This window comes from Phyllostomus hastatus, unplaced genomic scaffold (assembly GCF_019186645.2).
Source record: "Phyllostomus hastatus isolate PE091 unplaced genomic scaffold, TTU_PhHast_1.1 phas_contig_198, whole genome shotgun sequence".
Lineage (NCBI taxonomy): Eukaryota > Metazoa > Chordata > Mammalia > Chiroptera > Phyllostomidae > Phyllostomus > Phyllostomus hastatus.
This window is the reverse complement of record NW_025333715.1, coordinates 6,478,746-6,496,632: the sequence shown is the minus strand read 5'-3', so window position 1 is coordinate 6,496,632 and position 17,887 is coordinate 6,478,746. Positions and strand designations below refer to the sequence as shown.

Genomic DNA, 17,887 nt, shown 5'->3' with positions numbered 1-17,887 from the left:
CAGAGGGGCCTGTGTCCAGCAGGGGAGGAGCTGTGCCAGGAGGCAGGGCACAGGAGGCAGGGAAGGTGGGTCAGAACCACAGGGGGCCCCCAGCCCAGGGCCCTCCCACCCTGCAGCCCACACAGGAGGAGGTGGGGCCTCAGCTGACAAGGCTGGGAGATCACAGATGAGGGACTTTCCTGAAGCAGGAGCCCTCTGAGCAGAAAGGCAGAGCCAGCACTGGGGGCAGATACCAGCAGAGAAACAGCCCAGCAGGAGGACAACGTCATGGAGCCCTGGTCCAGGTACCGCTGCCCACTCTGTCCCCCCTGTGGCCCCTTCCTACACGGTGGGCCCTGCGGGGTCTGTCCTCAGCCTCGTCCACCCCACCGCCAGCCTGGCTTCTCCTCCCTCTGGGCTCCTTCCCTCAGCTCCCTCTCCATCGGGGGTCTTGCCCTGATCTGGGGATGCCCCCCACTCCTGCTGCTGAATGGTTCCTCCCACAATGTCCCCTGGCTGTGTCCTCCTGGTCCTCCTCTCAGGCTGCCTGTCTGTAAGGCTGGGCTGTCCCCTCCCTGCCTGTGGGGACTGTCCCAGCTACAGCCTTTTCTGCTCACTCTTATCAACTAGAATGAAACTAAGGGACAGGCGGCAGCGGGTCAGTGTAGGTGGAAGCACTTCCATCCATTTTCTGTGCTGTGGACCCACCGCACGCACCCTGTGACAGCAGCTCCCTGGGCCAGAAGGTCCCTGAGCTCCCCCAGGCGGCCCCACTGTGAGCACAAGAGTGAGCCACTCTGCTCCCAGACACGGCCACATCCTTGGTGTGTGTAAGTGTAGCGACCAGCAGCTAGAGCGGAGAACAGGGCCGCCCACGGTCAGGAGAAAGGCTCTCCGTGCACAACTGGGTAGCAAAGGGCGCCTCACCCTCCAGGGCACACACTGCCCTTCCGGTCCTGCTGGAGCTGGACAGGGCTCTGCCCGGGCAGGGGACCTGCTCTGTCACTCCCCTGCCCTGCACTCCACCAGCCAGTACTTGTCTTGCCCTGCTCCCTTCTCTGTACAACGGGTGACGCCCCTAGATTTGGGGAGGAGTAGAGTTCACATACATGGAGCTCTTAGAACAGTAGTATGAGCCTGAAATTTCAGGTGTTAGCCTGGTATTTTAAAAAATAAGCCTGTATAAGTGAAAAGTCAGTTGTGATTTGGACCTCAATATTAAAGGCTATTTTTGGGGGATGGAGGCAGTTTTATTATTCTTTTTTTCCAAGCAGGTTGGGCATGAGTGGCCAGGAGTCTGATGGAGGGGTGGGTGTGTGCTGTTCACAGCAGCAGAACGTGGGTCCTGCATGAGAGACAGGGTCCCTGCTGTCCCTGCAGACCCCTCCTCTTCCTCTGCCTGTGGTCTTGGCTGAGAGGAGGCAGGTCATCCTGGGTAGATGAACGGGGTACAGCACCCAGGGGGTCTAGACGCCTTTGTTTAGGAGAAACCAGATGGGAGAAAGCCCTAGGAACACTCTGCATCTTCTGTTTTCTCTCTCATCTCCAGCAAACCAAAGGACAGATTACATCCCAACACCTACATGTTTAACTTCCACAACCTGCTACTTGCCCCTGTGCAGAACAACACCTACATCTGCTTCCAGGTGGAAGAAAGAAAGTACAACTCTCCCAAGGCCTATTACTGGGGGGTCTTTCGAAACCAGGTACAGAAGGCATGATATTGTCACCAAAGGGAAGGAGGTGGAAAAACTATAATATGTAAAATGCCAGAGCCTCCTCCCCACACCATTGTCCTCAGTTTTAGGCCTTGATGTCCCCACTTGACCCTCTGAATCCCGATGCACTGTGTCATTGACCTGTCCCACGGGGCCGCTTTTAGAGCATTTGCTGCCCTTCACCCAGGGCCTCTGCGGCCTTAGAGGGAAGGGCACCAAAGAGAGTCGGGCCTGCTGCACCCCAGCTGCTTAGGGGACCCCAGGGGGTAGCTCTGCTGGCTGGGTCTTCCTCAACCACACCCCTGACTCCTCCAGACCCAGCAGGTTTGACCCACAGCGCAGAACCCACCCCCGTCCCTGCTGGCCTCCTGTCTTCTCTGAGGCTGGGCCCAGGTCTCCCTGGAGGAGGACGCAGTCTCAGCAGAGACAGAGCACTCCCCCCAGCCTGCAGCCAACCCCTGATACCCCTGTGCCCTGTCCCTCCACCCATCAGCCCTCCCACCTCCACCAGGTCTACCCGGAGGAGCCTCTCCATGCAGAACAGCGTTTCCTCTCTTGGTTCTATGACACACTTCTGTCTCCTCATGGGGACTACTTTGTCACCTGGTACATGTCCTGGAGCCCCTGCTTCGAGTGTGCAGAGGAGGTGGTCAGCTTCCTGGGGGAGCACGAGAACGTCAGCCTGAGAATGTCCGCCTCCCGCCTGTACAAACGTGACGACCAGGACCAGCAGGAGGGGCTTCGACTACTGGACCAGGCGGGGGTCGAGGTGGCCATGATGTCTCCCGAGGGTGAGAGCAGAGGGCGTGGGGGCAGGGCTGTCCCGGGGATCGGACCAGGCTCGGGGACACCTAGAATTCCCCAGGGAGGGCGAGTGGAAGAGGAACGTGGGAATCTGAGGCAGGAGTGATGGCGTCTTGCAGGGAGGACACCAGGCCCTGAGGGGCGAGGCCAGGGCAGGGTCAGGACAGAGAGGCTCCCTGGCCTGACCTGACTGCTGTCTCCCCTCTTTGCATCAGATTTTAAATACTGTTGGGACAACTATGTGGACAACCGTGGAAGGTCCTTCACGTATTGGAAGGGTATCCGTGGAAATTATTACGCTCAGGATCACACCCTTGATAAAATCCTCTGGTAAGTGTTCCCTCAGCCCCCTCCCCCTTCTGTTCCATCCTGCTCCCCCTCCCTCCACCACCTGCACCTGAGCTCTGCTCTCTCTGCCTCTCTGATCCCTAAGGCACCCCCCACACCCATTTTCCCTTTACCCCTCCCGGCCTCCCTGTCCCCAAAAGGAAGGAGCCCCACCCCTTAAGGGGCCCTCCCATGTCACCACACTAACCAGACCCTGTCATTAACTGAGCACAATGGGCACCAAGTGCAGCAGCGTGACAAGCAGAGAGACATGGCACTCGGCTGCCAGGGCCTCCTTCAGGGGCCCTGAGGCCCGGCCCCGGGCCACCTGAGTGCCCCCTGCCTCTGGGGGCAGCTGCAGTCCAGGGGTTGTGTTGTCAGTCAGGCCGGCGCCCCCGGGGTGACAGCTCTTCCTGCTCAAGTCCTTAGACTTGGGAAGGCGGTCAGAAGTGTGGTTAGAAGGTGCTGTCTCCTTGTCAAGCAGGGGATGACCTCAGGGTCCCAGGGGGCTTCCCGAGCCTGTTGCAGAAGGAAGACCGTGTCCCAGGGAGCCCAGCCCAGCTGCGGCCACTGGTCTGATAAGAAGAGGCCAGGTCTGAGCTGGAGGGAACACAGGCTTCTCTCCAGGTCTCCGAAGCCGCCATCCCCCTCTTCCAGCGGCATAAAAACGCCGAATTTCCGGTTGTCGGAGAAGAGAACTTGGAGAGGTTGGCTCTCCTCTTCTCTCCCTTCGGCTGAATCCAATAAAGCCTCAGTGACCGCAGCTCCGGTGTCTCGGTGTTCTGGCTCGTCTCTCCGGGGGCACACACACCTGTGTTTTGGGATGTGGTTCCATCAGTGCTCCACGGCCTGGGTGGCTCAGCTGGAGGTTTGCTCCCCACAGTCTGGAGGCTGGATGTCCAAGGTCGAGGTGTTGGCAGAGAGGTTGCTCCTGGGGCCTGTCTCTCTGGCTGCAGATGGCCGCCCCCTCCCTCTGCCCTTCTGTGGCCTTTCCTCTCTGGGTGGCTGCTGGGGAGCCCCTGGGTCCCTCTCTGTGTCCCAGCTTTCTCCTCCTCCAAGGGCACCAGTCAAGGTAGATGAGGTCCACTCTCAGCATCTTGTTTAAATTTGATCACCTCTAGCAAGGTACTCTCTGCAATGCAGTCCCAATTCTGAGTCTCTGTGGGTGGGACCTTAGCACTCTTGATTGGGTGGGGGACCCAGCTGAGCCACACAGCGACCGGGGAGCTTTCTGAGTGAGTTTGGTACAAGCTGGAGCCTTGGCCCATGTGTCTGACTCCCAGGTGCCATCCAGCCTGACCCTGACCCTACTGCGTCCATTGCAGACGCTGTGCCCCAGGCGCTCCCAGCCCCCCTCACACTCCACTCCTCTGCATCCGTTCCCACGTCACTCCTGGGGCACCCTCGGTGGGGCTGCCTCCTGGGGATTGCAGTGGAGAAGAAGCAGAAAGACAATTAGTGGTGAATTTACTTTGACACTCAATAAATTTTATAGTGACAGTAGGATCTAGCTTGTGAGGGTGGGGGTGACCAGAGCCTTCCCAAAAGCAGAACAGAAAGCAAAGAGCAGCTGAGAATCAGGCCAGAAACGTGGCCGCTGAGGCACTCAGTGTGGACCATGAATGAAGGTGTCTGGTCCTCGGACCACGGAGCTGAGGACCCGGGGACCGTCCTGGGGAGAAGCTGAGTCAAGTTTTCCTCAGGGTGGGCTGGGCCATGAGCCACCAACAGGGAGGATGTGATGATCCCGATATTGTCACAGGTGCGCACAGGTAACCAGGTTCTTGGTGAATATGGACAAACAATTGAACTGAACACACGGAATTTATAGCAGAAAGAGAGAGCAGATTTATTAAGCAACAGCAAACTCCACAGAACATGGGAGTGGGCCACCTCCAAGCAGAGAGATTGACCCCCGGGGCTGGAGGGGTGGGGGGGTTCTATTCTATATATATAATTGATTATGCTATTACAGTTGTCCCATTTTCCCCCTCCACTCCCCTCCACCCTGCTCACCCTCTTTCACCCACATTCCCCCCTTAGTTCATGTCCATGTGTCATAAGTTCTTTAGATTCTACATTTCCCATACTATTCTTGCCCTCCCCCTGTCTATTTTCTACCTACCATCTATGCTACTTATCCTCTGTACCTTTTCCCCCTCTCTCCTCCTCCCACTCCCCTGTTGCTAACCCTCCATGTGATCTCCATTTCTGTGGTTTTGTTCCTCTTCTAGTTGATTGCTTAGTTTGTTTTTGGTTTAGGTGTGGTTGTTCATAATTGTGAGTTTGCTGTCCTTTTACTATACATGTTTTTTTTTAATATTCCTTTCTTAGATAAGTCCCTTTAACATTTCATAAAATAAGGGCTTGGTGATGATGAACTCCTTTAACTTGACCTTATCTGAGAAGCACTTGATCTGCCCTTCCATTCTAAATGAAAGCTTTGCTGGATAGAGCAATCTTGGATGGAAGTCCTTGGCTTTCATGACTTGGAATACCTCTTTCCAGCCCCTTCTTCCCTGCAAGGTGTCTTTTGAGAAATCAGTTGACAGTCTTATGGAAACTCCTTTGTAGGTTACTGTCCCGTTACCTCTTGCTGCTTCTAGGACTCTCGCCTTCATTTTCACCTTGGCCAAGGTAATTATGATGTGCCTTGGTGGGTTCCTCCTTGGGTCCAACTTCTTTGGGACTCTCTGAGCTTCCTGGCCTACCTGGAAGTCTATTTCCTTGGCCAGATTGGGGAAATTCTCCTTTATTACTTGTTCAAATAACTTTTCCACTTGTTGCTCTTCCTCTTCCCCTTCTGGTACCCCTATAATTCGGATGTTGGAATGTTTCAACATGTCCTGGATGTTCCTAAGATTCTCCTCATTTTTTTTTTTGAATTCTTATTTCTCCATTCTTTTCTGTTTGATTGTTTCTTTCTTCCTTCTGGTCCACTCTATTGTTTTGAGTCCCAGTTTCCTTCCCATCACTATTGGTTCCCTCTGCATTTTTTAAAATTTTATTTTAATCATTGTTCAAATACTGTTTTCTGCCTTTTACTGCCAACCCAGCCCACCCACCCAACCCTCTCCTCTTCCCTCCCATTACCACCCTCTCCCTAGTTGTTGTCCATGTGTACTTTAAATTTGTTTTGTAAACCCTCCCCATTGTCCCCTGAAATTCTCTTTTCTCTTCCTTGTGGTCACTGTCAGCCTGTCCTCTAGTTCAGTGCCGTTGGTTATATTTTGCTTGTTTCTTTCTTTTGTTGTTTAGGTTCCTGTTAAAGGTGAGATCATGTGCTACTTGTCTTTCACTGCCTGGCTTGTTTAGCTTAGCATAATGCTTTCCAGCTCCATCCACGCTGTTGCAAAGGGTAGGAGCTCCTTCTTTCTTTCTGCTGCATAGAATTCCATTGTGTAAATGTACCATAGTTTTTTGATCCATTCATTTACTGATGGGCATCTAGGCTGCTTCCAGCATCTACCTATTGTAAATTGTGCTGCTATGAACATCGGGGTGCATAGGTTCTTTTGGATTGGTGTTTTAGTGTTCTTAGGACAAAGTCCCAGCAGTGGAATGCTGGGTCAAAAGGCAGATCCATTTTTAGTTTTCTGAGGAAGTTCCATACTGCTTTCCATAGTGGTTGTACCAGTCTGCAGTCCCACCTACAGTGCAATAGGGTTCCCTTTTCTCCACAACCTCTCCAACACTTGTTGTTTGTTGCTCTGTTTATGATAGTCATTCTGACTGGTGTGAAGTGGTATCTCATGGTGGTTTTAATTTGCATCTCTCTCATAGCTAGCGATATTGAACATCGTTTCATGTTTCTTTGGATTTTCTGTATGTCCTCCTTGGAGAAGTGTCTGTTCGAGTCCTTTGCCCATTTTTAAATTGCATTTCTTGTCTTCTTAGACTGTAGTCATGTAAGTTCTTTATATATTTTGAAGATTAAAACCTTCTCTGAGTTATCATTGGCAAATATGTTTTTCTATACAGTTGGTTCTCTTTTAATTTTGATACTGTTTTCTTTAGCTGTGCAGTAGCTTTTAATTTTGATGAGGTCCTATTTGTTTATTCTTTCCTTTATGTCCATTGCTCTAGGAGCCATGTCAGGAAAAAGTTCCTGCGTGAAATATCTGAGATTTTCCTACCTATATTCTCCTCTAGGACTGTAAAGGTGTCACGGTTTATATTTTAGTCTTTTTTATCCACCTTGAATTTATTTTTGTATCAATCAGGTATAAGTTGGTGCTCGAGTTTCAATTTTTTGTACGTGGCTGCCCAGTTCTCCCAACACCATTTGTCGAAGAGGCTATTTTTACTTCATTTTATGTTGCTGCCTCCTTTGTCAAATAGTAATTGACCATAGAGACTTGAGTTTATTTCTGGGCTCTCTGTTCTGTTCCATTGGTCCATGTGCCTGTTTTATGCCAGTACCAGACTGTTTTGATTACAATGGCCTTGTAGTATAGTTTAGTGTCAGGTATTGTGATCCCTCCTACTTTACTCTTCTTTCTCAAAATTGCAGCAGCTATTTGGAGTCATTTATGATTCCATATAAATATTTGAACTGTTTGTTCTATGTCTGTGAAATAAGCCATTGGTACTTTAACAGGTATTGCATTGAATGTGTAAATTGCTTTGAGTAGTGTGGACATTTTGATGATATTAATTCTTCCAATCCATGAACACAGTATATGTTTCCTTTTGTTTGTGTCTTCCTTGATTTCTTTACTGAATGTTATGTAGTTTTCTAAATACAGGTCTTTTACCTCTTTGGTTAGGTTTATTCCTAGATATTTTATTTATTTATTTATTTATTTTTTGCTATTTCAAATGGGATTTTTTCCTTGATTTCTGCTTCTGCTGTTTCATGGTTGGTGTACAGAAATGCCTTTGATGTCTGGATATTGACTTTGTATCCCGCTGTTTTGCCAAATTCATTTATTAGGTCAAGCAGTTTTTTGGTGAGGTCTATAGGATTTTCTATGTACACTATCATGTCATCTGCAAACAGGGACAGTTTTGGTTCCTCCTTTCTGATTGGATGCCTTTTATTTCTTTTTGTTGTCTGATCACTGTGGCTAAAACTTCCAGTATTATATTGAATAGAAGTGGTGAAAGTGGACAGCCTTGTCTTGTTCCTGATCTTAGTGAAAAAATTTTTAACTTTTGCCCATTGAGTATGATGTTGGCTGTAGGTCCCTCATATATGGCCTGTATTATGTTGCGGAATGCTCCCTCTATTCCCACTTTGCCGAGTGCTTTTATCATAAATGGGTGCTGTACCTTATCAAACACTTTTTCTGCATCTATTGATATGATCATGTGGTTTTTGTCTTTGCTTTTGATTATGTGATGTATTACATTTACTGATATGTGAATATTGTACCATCCTTGCATCCCTGGAATGAATCCCACTTGGTCATGGTGTATGATCTTTTTAATGGGTTGTTGAATGCGGTTTGCCAGTATTTTGTGGAGGATTTTAGCAGCAATGTTCATCTGCAGTATTGGCCTGAAGTTTTCTTTCTTTGTTGTGTCTTTATCTGGTTTTGGAATTAGGATGATGTTGGCCTCATAAAAAGAGTTTGGGAGTCTTCCATCTTTTTGGATTTTTTGGAATAGTCTGTGAAGGGTAGGGGTTCACTCTCCCTTAAATGCTTTGTAGAATTCTCCTGTGAAACCATCTGGTCCAGGGCTTCTATGTGTTGGGAGTTTTTTGATTACTACTTCAATTTCTTTCGCTCTTATTGGTCTGTTCAGGCTTTCTGCTTCTTTTTCATTGAGTTTTGGAAGATTACATTTTTCTGAAATTTGTCCATTTCACCTAGGTTTTCAAACTTCTTGGCATACAGTTCTTCGTAGTAGTTTCTTAGAATCCTTTCTATTTCTGTGGTATCTATTGTAATCTCTCCTCTTTCATTTCTGATTGTGTTTATTTGGGTCTTCTCTCTTTTTTTCTTGATGAGTCTGCTTAAAGGCTTGTCAATTTTGTTTATCTTTTCAAAGAACCACCTCTTGGATTCATTGATCTTTAGAATTGTGCTTTTAGTCTCTATGTCATTTAATTCTGCTCTGATCTTGGTTATTTCTTTCCTTCTGCTTGCTCTGAGCTATCTTTGTTGTTGTTCCTCGAGCTCTTGTAGATGTAGGGTTAGGTTGTTTGTTTGAAATGTTTCTAATTTTTTTAGGTAGGCCTGTATTGCTATGAACTGCCCTCTCAGGACTGCCTTGGCTGTGTCCCATAAGCTTTGGGTTGTTGTGAGTTCGTTTTCATTTGTTTCCAGAAACCTTTTGATTTCTTCCCTAATATCATTCTTGACCCATTCATTGTTTAATAGCACGCTATTCAATCTCCATGATTTTGAGTGTTTTGGTTTTTTTCCTTGGGGTTGGTTTCTGGCTTCAGTCCCTTGTGATCCGAGAAAATGCTTGGTATGATTTCAATTTTCTTGAAATTGTTGAGGCTTGTTTTGTGTCCTATCACGTGGTCTATATCTGAAAATGTTCTGTGTACATTTGAAAAGAATGTGTATTTAGCTTCTTTGGGATGGAGGCTCTGAATATATCAGTCGAGTCCATTTCTTCTAGGGTATTGTTCAATGCCACAATATCTTTGTTGATATTTTGTTTGGAAGATCTGTCCATGTTTGATAGTGGGATGTTAAAATCCCCCACTATAATTGTGTTGCTGTCCATATCTTCCTTGAAGTCCTCTAAGATTTTCTTAATGTATTTGGGTGCTCCTATGTTGGGTGCATATATATTTACAATATTTATGTCTTCTTGGTGGATTCTTCCCTTGAGTATTATGAGGTGACCTTCTGGGTCTCTCTTTATGGGCCTTTTTTAGAAGCCTATTTTGTCTGATATGAGTATTGCTACCCCGGCTTTTTTTTTTCCCTGTCCATTTGCTTGGAAGATTTGTTTCCAGCCCTTCACTTTAAGCCTGTGCAGGTCTTTTATCCTGAGGTGGGTCTCTTGTAGGCAGCATATGTGTGGGTCATGTTTTCTCATCCAATTAGCTGTTCTATATCTTTTGATTGGAGCATTTAATCCATTTACGTTTAAGGTTATTATGGATAGGTCCTTATTAATTGTTTTTTATGTTCGTGTGTTCCTCTCTCTCTCTCTCTGTTTTCCTTCCCTTCCTTAAAGCAGTCCCTTTAGAATCTCTTGCAGAGCTGGTTTGGTGGAGGTGTATTCTTTTAGACTTCTTTTGTCTGAGAAGCTTCTTATTTGGCCTTCTATCTTGATTGAGAGCCTTGCTGGGTAAAGTAGCCTTGGTTGCAGACCTCTGGTTCTCATTACTTGGAGTATTTCTTGCCATTGTCTTCTGGCTTGGAGTGTTTCCATTGAGATGTCAGCTGTTAGCCTTATTGGGGCTCCCTTGTATGTTACTTCCTGTTTCTCCCTTGCTGCCTTTCATCTCTCTTTGTCTTGAAATGTTGCCATTTTCATTACGATGTGTCTTGAGGTGGGCTTCTTTGGGTTCCTCTTGATTGGGACTCTCTGTGTTTCCTGGATTTGTGTGACTTTTTCTCTCATCAAATTAAGGAAGTTTTCCTTCATTACTTTTTCAAATAGGTTTTCTATCCCTTGCTCTTCTTCTTCTCCTTCTGGTATCCCTATTATACGGATATTATTACTTTTCATATTGTCTTGCATTTCTCTTAATCCCTCTTCATTCTTTCTGAGCCTCTTTTCCTTTTCTTGCTCTTTCTGGGTGTTGTTTTCTACTTTGTCCTCTAGCTCGCTAATCCGATCTTCTGCTTCATCAATCCTGCTTTTCATTCCTTCTACTGTGTTCCTCAGTTCAGAAATGGCATTCTTCATTTCCTCTTGGCCCTTGTTGATAGTTTCTGTTTCCTTTTTCATGTTGATATAGTTTGCAGTGAGATCGTTGTAGCTTCCCGGTAGTTTCTGGTAGCTCATTGTGAGTTCATTGAACTTCCTGATAGTCATTGTTTTGAACTCAATATCTGAGAGTTGAGTTGCCTCTATTTCATTTAGCATTTTTTCTGAGGCTTCCTCCTTTCCCTTCATTTAGGGATTGTTTCTTTGTTTTCTCATTGTTTGTGGGATTCTTCTTGTTAGCCTCTGTTTCTTAAATTGATCTGTTCTGGTTCCCTGTGATTATGGTGTGAACTTCTGTGGTAGAATACCTAGAGATTCAGTGGTGCAGTCTCCTTCGTGTATCCTGGTGTTCACAACTTCCCCTACTCGTTTTTGTGATCAGTTGGAGGAGTAAGGCAAAATGGTTTAAGACAGCAAGACAGTATACTATGATATTTACATTAGCAGCCAGTAGAGAAGAGACGGCTTATACTTTGGCTCCTTACAGTGTTAACCGTGATCCTCCACCCCACTATCCACGTTTTAGAAAGGGTGGAAAGAAGGTAAGACTTTTATTGGGGATGAAAGGATTATTAGTTGGATTTAGAAATCTGTGAGGCTGTGGGATGTCAGATTCTAAGGTAGGGTTGGAATAAAGATTTGTGAATAGGAGTAGTGTGTAAAAGAATACAGAGAACCCCCACAATAGTATAGTTCAGGAAATTGCAAAGTGGGCTGAGATCAGGTAGGGGTGTTGAGGAGTATTTACAATTGTATGAACTAGGTCTTATTTACAGTAATATTAAAGCAACAGCCTTGTGGCAGAATCGATGAGATCCAGAAAACAAGAATAAGGAGTATAGAACCTTGAGATATGTATTAATGGAACACAGATGACGGATAGTAAATTATCAACACACTGTGACTGAGGTAACAGGGGGAACCTATCAAATGACAGTATAACCAGCCAAGCAAAGAAGATTACACAGAAAGAAAAGGAATACCAAAATACTATTAAAACGGAAAATGTCAGAAAACTGAGAAAAAGATGATACAAATTTGCAGTAAGTTGCAAGATGAAAAACAGAGGGGGGAGCAGAAGATGGAGTGCATGAGAGGTAAATTTGGAGTGGAAGGAATAATACTAGGATGAATGGAAGAGAAACATAAGGGATTGAGAGATATAAAAATAAGAAGAATTGAAAAATAAAAAGTCACTTAAAACACAGGATAAAATCAATCAACCAACAACAGCCAAGAAAACAAAACAAAACAAAAGAAAAAAACCTCTTGTTGGTTTCTAACTGGCCAGACCAGTTTTTCTGATCTTGCTGGCTTCAGCAGGCTGAGGGGCATTTGAAATTCTTATCACTCTTCCCAGCCAAATCTCAGTAAGTCTCTCAGGTACTATCCTCAGGGCCAGCAGGACGCTCTCCCCAGGGCTAATCTGACTTTCCCCTACAGGACCCTGTGCGCTCCTGAGCGCCCTCTCTGGGGTTCACTGCGGCAATCTCCTGGATTCTGAGGCCCTGCAGGGCTTCCTCATCTTTTCAGTTTCAGGATGCAAGCTCCCAGGATTGCAAGGAGACGTGCCCTTCCCCCAAATTCCACTGTGGCAAGCTTTATGTTCTCAGGAAGCACCCGCAACTTTTTTGGATTCACAGTGCCATCTCTGGGGATCATAAAAGGGCACGCCCATCCACCACATATTTGAGTTTTGGGCTCTAGGAACACACTAAGCGCCGCATCCCTTCTGGGTTCACAGTGCAAGAATCAGGATTCCCGAGGGGGCGTACACTTCCACACTTCACCACCACAGGCTCCAGAAACCCGAGAATGCCCGCACCCTTTCCTGGATCGTGGCTGAGGTCTGGGTTTTCCACTGGTCCACACTCCCACCTGGCTAGGGGTGCGGGCATACTTCCAGGATGCCCCTGGTCGTGCCGGCTGGAGGCACTCACTTCTCCCAGGGCTATGGGTGGGTGCTCACAGCCCCTGGGTGATTTTCTCCCAGTCCAACTGCCCTCTCTGTGCCTTCAAGCCACAGGGTCTCCCCTGGTGTTTCTCAACCCCCATAGTCTGGGGAGGGAGCAGCGACTCCGGTCTCCCGGGTGCCCTGAGGTAGACCTGGGAGTACTGGCCTGGGTACTACAACCCCCCTGGTCCCTGAGCTGATCCCTGGGTCCCTTTTGTCCTGAAGCAGTCTCCTTACCATCTGGTTTTTCAATGATCGCTATAATTTTTGATGTCCTGTTTTCAAAAATGTTTCGGTAACCTTGGCCACTTGCTCTGTTCCTCCACAGATCTGCGAGTTTCTCTCCTCTTCACAGAAGCCGAGAGTCACATTGCCTGGAGTAAAGCTGCCGTCTTTAGAAGTCCCCCTGTGCATTTTCCTTCATTTCTCTTATTGTAACCTTCATTTTTTTTCATCTAATTTGCAACCAAATTCAACCAATTCTGTGAGCATCCTGATCATCAGTGCTTTGAACTATGCATCTGATAGGCTGACTATCTCTTGGTCGCTTAAAAGTATTGGTTCTGAGACTTTGATTTGTATTTTGGTTTCAGTCTGGTGTGTTTTTTTTTCTTTGTTCCGTTGTTTTTTTTGTTTTTGTTTTTTTTTGGTCTAGTTGTGCCTGTTATGTATGAGGGGCAGAGCCTTGGGTGTTCTCCAGGGTGGGGCAACACAGTTGCTGGGTTGTGATGTTGTATGCGAGAGTGGGGTACAGAGAGGGAACAATGGCGCTTGCTCCTCTCTCTGTCAGATTTCAGCCCCTTCCACCATTTCCCCCAAGCTAACAGGGCCTTTCTGGTGCTAATTCCCGTGGGTGGGCTTCTGTATGTTCTAGCACCCTGTGGGTCTCTCCAACACACTCACCTGTGAGGCTGGGAGTCTCGCCCTGCACCTCAACCCCCACAGGTGTTTTCAATCAGTGTCCTATGGTTCTATTTCCCGGGGTCTGTCTCATTGCCCAATTTCGCCTGTTTTATCTGCACTCGAATGTATCCCATACAGCCAGTAACCTTGCGTGCAGTGCCGCCCTTCACAGACACCACCTCGCTGGGTCTGCCAGCTGCCTGTGAGCTTGGGATGCCCTATGTACCCGGGATGTGTTATACGTCCGGTGCCACCGCTTTTTGTACCATCCCCTCTCCCTTCAGTTTCCTGACTCTGCCCCTCCTACCAGTCTGGATGAATATGTCTATTTTAACTCCTTGGTTGTACGACTTCCAGAAAGTTCAATGTTCTGTCAGATATGGTTGTTATCTTGTTTCTAAATTATTGCTGACCTTATTTTGGTTGTGCAAGGAGGCACAGTGTGTCTACCTATGCCTCCATCTTGGCCAGAAGTCCGAGCTCTATTCTTATAGGGCAGATATTTCCTGGCTAGTTTTGGCGGGCTTTTACTGGGCATGTACAAGGAGTTGTATTACTTTAAAGCTACTTCGCATGTGGTCTCCCATGAATTTCCTTGATTGGCCACTGGAGAAGGGGGTCACACAGCGTTCATTTATGATAACGCTATTATAATGACGCAGGGTCATGCAACATCTGCACAGGTGCATTCATGAGTCACCATGATTCAGCACTTTTCCAGAAAGGGAGAACAACGGGGCTTAGAACAGGGTTTCTGTCTGTACTGATGTCCTTCATCTTAGCCCTGGGGCCCCTCAGGAGTTTCCTCCTTCCTGACTATCTGCTGCCTCAATATGGTGGGATTCTGGGCAGGCAGCCTGGAGGAAGGAAAAGCAAGAGGAAAGGTGTACACTGGAAATATGTCCTTAAAATCATTTTGCGGATGTCTTGGGTGTTCCATGGGCCAGCTCTTTCCCTCCTGATCTTGGCCGTCCTGGTGTAAATTGCCAGACACTGACCCCTTCACTCCCCTTCCCTGGAGTAAGTTGATGATGATGTTAGCCCTCTTCTGGCTCAACCGAGGCACTGGCCGTCTGGAAGGCAGGACACTAGCATTCTTTTGGACCTGAGCAAGAGGAGCCTTGGGCTTTAGAGAGCCCAAAGTCAGTTACCCACAAATATCCATTATAGCTGGTTTTTCCTAAATTAGGATCCATTGCCCAACCTGCCTATATCTCTGTATGTTTTTTTAAATTTAGAATCATCCTTGTTTTCCTCATGTGAATTGAAGGGACTCAGATGTTGTCCTGTAGAAACTTTCTGGATTTCTCTGTTTGGTTCCTTGTTGTGAGCCAGCTGGTTCATTGTTGCTAATTATTCTTGTGTCTAACATACCTCACTCAGTAACTCGGATGCAGCAAGCAGCAAAGAAAGAAGGAAAGAAAGAAAGAAAGAAAAGGTAGAGGAGATGGGGAGTATGGAAATACAAGCTTCACTTAATGGGAATTTCTAGAACATTTCACCAACTGTACACATCACATTCTCTTTAGGATGCCTGAAACATTTGTCAAAATTGACCATTTAACTCACCAAAACATCTACCTTTAGTTAATGTTGAAAATTTGAATTGAAAAAATAATATTTTCTGACTGCCATGTAATTCCAAAAGAAGTCTGTAACAAAAAACAGAAATGAAAAGAGCCCTTTCCATAATTCATGGATAAGAGAGAGTGTGGTAGATTTTAGAATATGCTTAGAAGTGAACAATCATAAAAAATTTCACATATGAGAATGTATGAGAGGCTTATATGACGTCAAAGGCTGGAAATCAGTAAACCAAACATTCAACACAAGAAGTTGGAAAGAGAAGAGCTGAATAAACTCAAGGAAAGTAGGAAAAAGGAAACACAAGAGATGACAGCAGGAACACACGAAATAGAAAGCAACCACAAAACAGACGTGAGTAAGGAAGCCAACTCCTGGTTCTTTGGAAAGGCTAATGGAACGGGCAAACCTCGGGAAAGGCTGCCAGGAAACACAGAGATGGAACCATATACTATCAAAAGCAAATGTGATGTCAGATGAAGAATAAATTTAAAATATAATAGGTATTATTATGAGCACCCTTCTGCCAAAAATACAAGAAGTCCCATTTTGCAGTTACATTAATTCCCAGTCAGTACTGTAGCAAATTAACCTGAATTTAATGAATTAAAACAACATGAATTTATCACTTTGGAGTTCTGGAGGTCAGAATCCAAAGGCAGTTTTGCTGGGCTGAAAGCAGGGCTCCTGAAGGAAGCAGGCTCTGAAGGAAGAACCTGCTTCCTTGCCTTTGCCACCTCCTCAAGGCCACCTGCGTTCTGTGGCCTGTGGCCTGTGGGCCCTTCCTACATCATCAGTGCACATCACCCTCTCTGTGGGGCTACAGCCACACCCCTTTCCTTTGGCCCTGACCTTCTTGCCTCCCTCTTAAAAGGACCCATGTAATTACATGGGGGCGGGGTGTCCAGCATAATCTCTCCATCTTAAATTCCTTGACTCACAGCTGCAAACTCCCTTTTGCTAGACAAGGTAACATGAGCACAGGTTCTGGGATTAGCATGTGGACATGTGGTGGGGGAACATTTTTCAGCCTACCACACTAGGCATGTGTTCTAATCATTCACCTTGATCTTCCTCCTTCTGGCTGCAGGGATTCCTCTGTTATGTTCCCCGACCAGCCTATTGGGACAAAGGTCTAACCCCTGAAACACTGTCAAGGGCAGGGGTCCAGCAGGTGGAGAAAGGCAGCAGCTCACACCGTGTGCCAGAGGTTCAGGGTGGGCTCTGTCTGTCACCCCACCTCTGAGGAATCCCAGGAGGAAAGCTGTCTTCCTGGAGTCAGTGCAGGTGTTCAGATCTGTGATGACTTCCAATAAGCTGCTGCAAGTCACTGTCACATTGTTCTGTCAGATTACCTAATCTGGAGTGGCTTCATGTGTTGAATCTCTTGAGTTCCTGTTGGAAATACCTGGCCTGCTTTCAAAAGCTTTAACACCCCATGGCTAAGGCTGAGTTACAAAACTTGGGACCATAAGGTTTTCTTTGCCACTAAGGAGACAAAGCTTACTTCCTTGTAGAGGGACCACCTCTGCCCCCCTTTACTTTACCCTGCTTGGCCCAGGACAAATGACTGGTGAGCCAATGATGAGTCAGATTCCTCAAAGGAGGGACAACCTAAGACAGGCACAGTCACAAAGGGCCCTCAGGGAAGGCATTGGGTGGCTATAGGAGAAGGGGGCAATGGACCCTCACTTCTCAGCTTTGACATAGCCTGAGTCCTCATTCTGTCTGCAAGAAGTCTTCTAATCTCTTGGCTGCCTTACTACCCCCACCTGACTTAATCCTGAAACAATGCTGCAGAGTGGTGCACCTTGAGCAGGAATGGGTGGTTCCCCCATCAGGCCTAAGAAACAATGCCTAAAATCCTGTGAAACCTGCTTTGCTAAGATTGTCCTCAATTTTCTGATAAAGGTCCAACCATGAAATGAGTTTGTTTCCCAAAGTTTTATGGCCTTTTTGCTAAGTGACCCTGACTCAGAAGAAGCCCCCATAGTTCTTTGGATGTTACCTGTTGTTTGATCATTAGTGCCTGACAAGGATGAATGAAGACCTTCCTTGAGGGAATGCTCCCAGAAAAGCAATAAAAGCTTGTCCTGGCAAGGGTCGGAGAAATCTGTCACACAGAGAGTGGCCTTGCCATCCCCTTTTCTCCACAGGACTTCTACAGTCCATGTGAATTTGTTCATCGCATCCACAACACCACAGACACAGCTGGTGGGAGTGTGCATCAACTTCCTTTCTCAAATTAGATTTCTCTGTAGGTTTCAGAAATTTGGGCTTGCAGACTCATTTTGAGAGGAAACTCTGGTTTTGTTTCCTGTCTTTGCCTCACCCCCCATCACCCACCCTTTTCAGTTGCTGGGTTTCACAGTGGTAGCTTGTGTGGTTCCTGTTCTGCTGTTACCTTGGGCTGCGACCATCTGATCACTCAGCAGAGGGAGGTTGGCACGGCCCCTGGTCAACAAGCTTTGTGTTCTCTCCCCAGAGAACAAACTGACAGTTGTCAGAGGGGAGGGTTTGGAGATGGGTGAAAGGACAAAAGAGAATTTTAAAAAAAAACTCAATGCTTGGGAAGAACATTTAAAGAAAACAATATAAGTAGGTGGGGTGTGTTTGCTTGTATGTTTTGTCTTTCCTTATGCTTTAGTAGCCAAAACAAAAACAAAAATACAAACAAAAAAGAAATGGGTGAAATATTACTATACATCATGATATGGCAGTTTTAGTTGTATGCAAAAATAAGACCCTGTTCTTCACTCTACATATATTTTAG

General features: G+C 46.6%; 1 protein-coding gene across 4 annotated transcripts; it reads left to right on the top strand.

Annotated features, from left to right (window-relative positions):
• On the top strand, positions 1–13,140 carry LOC123816213 (DNA dC->dU-editing enzyme APOBEC-3C-like). 4 transcript variants are annotated; one of them, XM_045835065.1, is made up of 5 exons: positions 1–284; positions 1,529–1,685; positions 2,191–2,488; positions 2,717–2,831; positions 12,956–13,140. In XM_045835065.1, coding segments are annotated over exons 1-5 (588 nt in total). In that variant the 5' UTR covers positions 1–267; the 3' UTR covers positions 12,957–13,140. The 4 variants fall into 4 exon arrangements, with proteins under 4 accessions (XP_045691021.1, XP_045691019.1, XP_045691020.1 ...); XM_045835063.1 differs by lacking the exon at positions 12,956–13,140 and adding an exon at positions 3,310–3,591; XM_045835064.1 differs by lacking the exon at positions 12,956–13,140 and adding an exon at positions 3,313–3,591 and having other exon boundaries at positions 4–284.
• Positions 13,141–17,887: the final 4,747 nt, after the last annotated feature.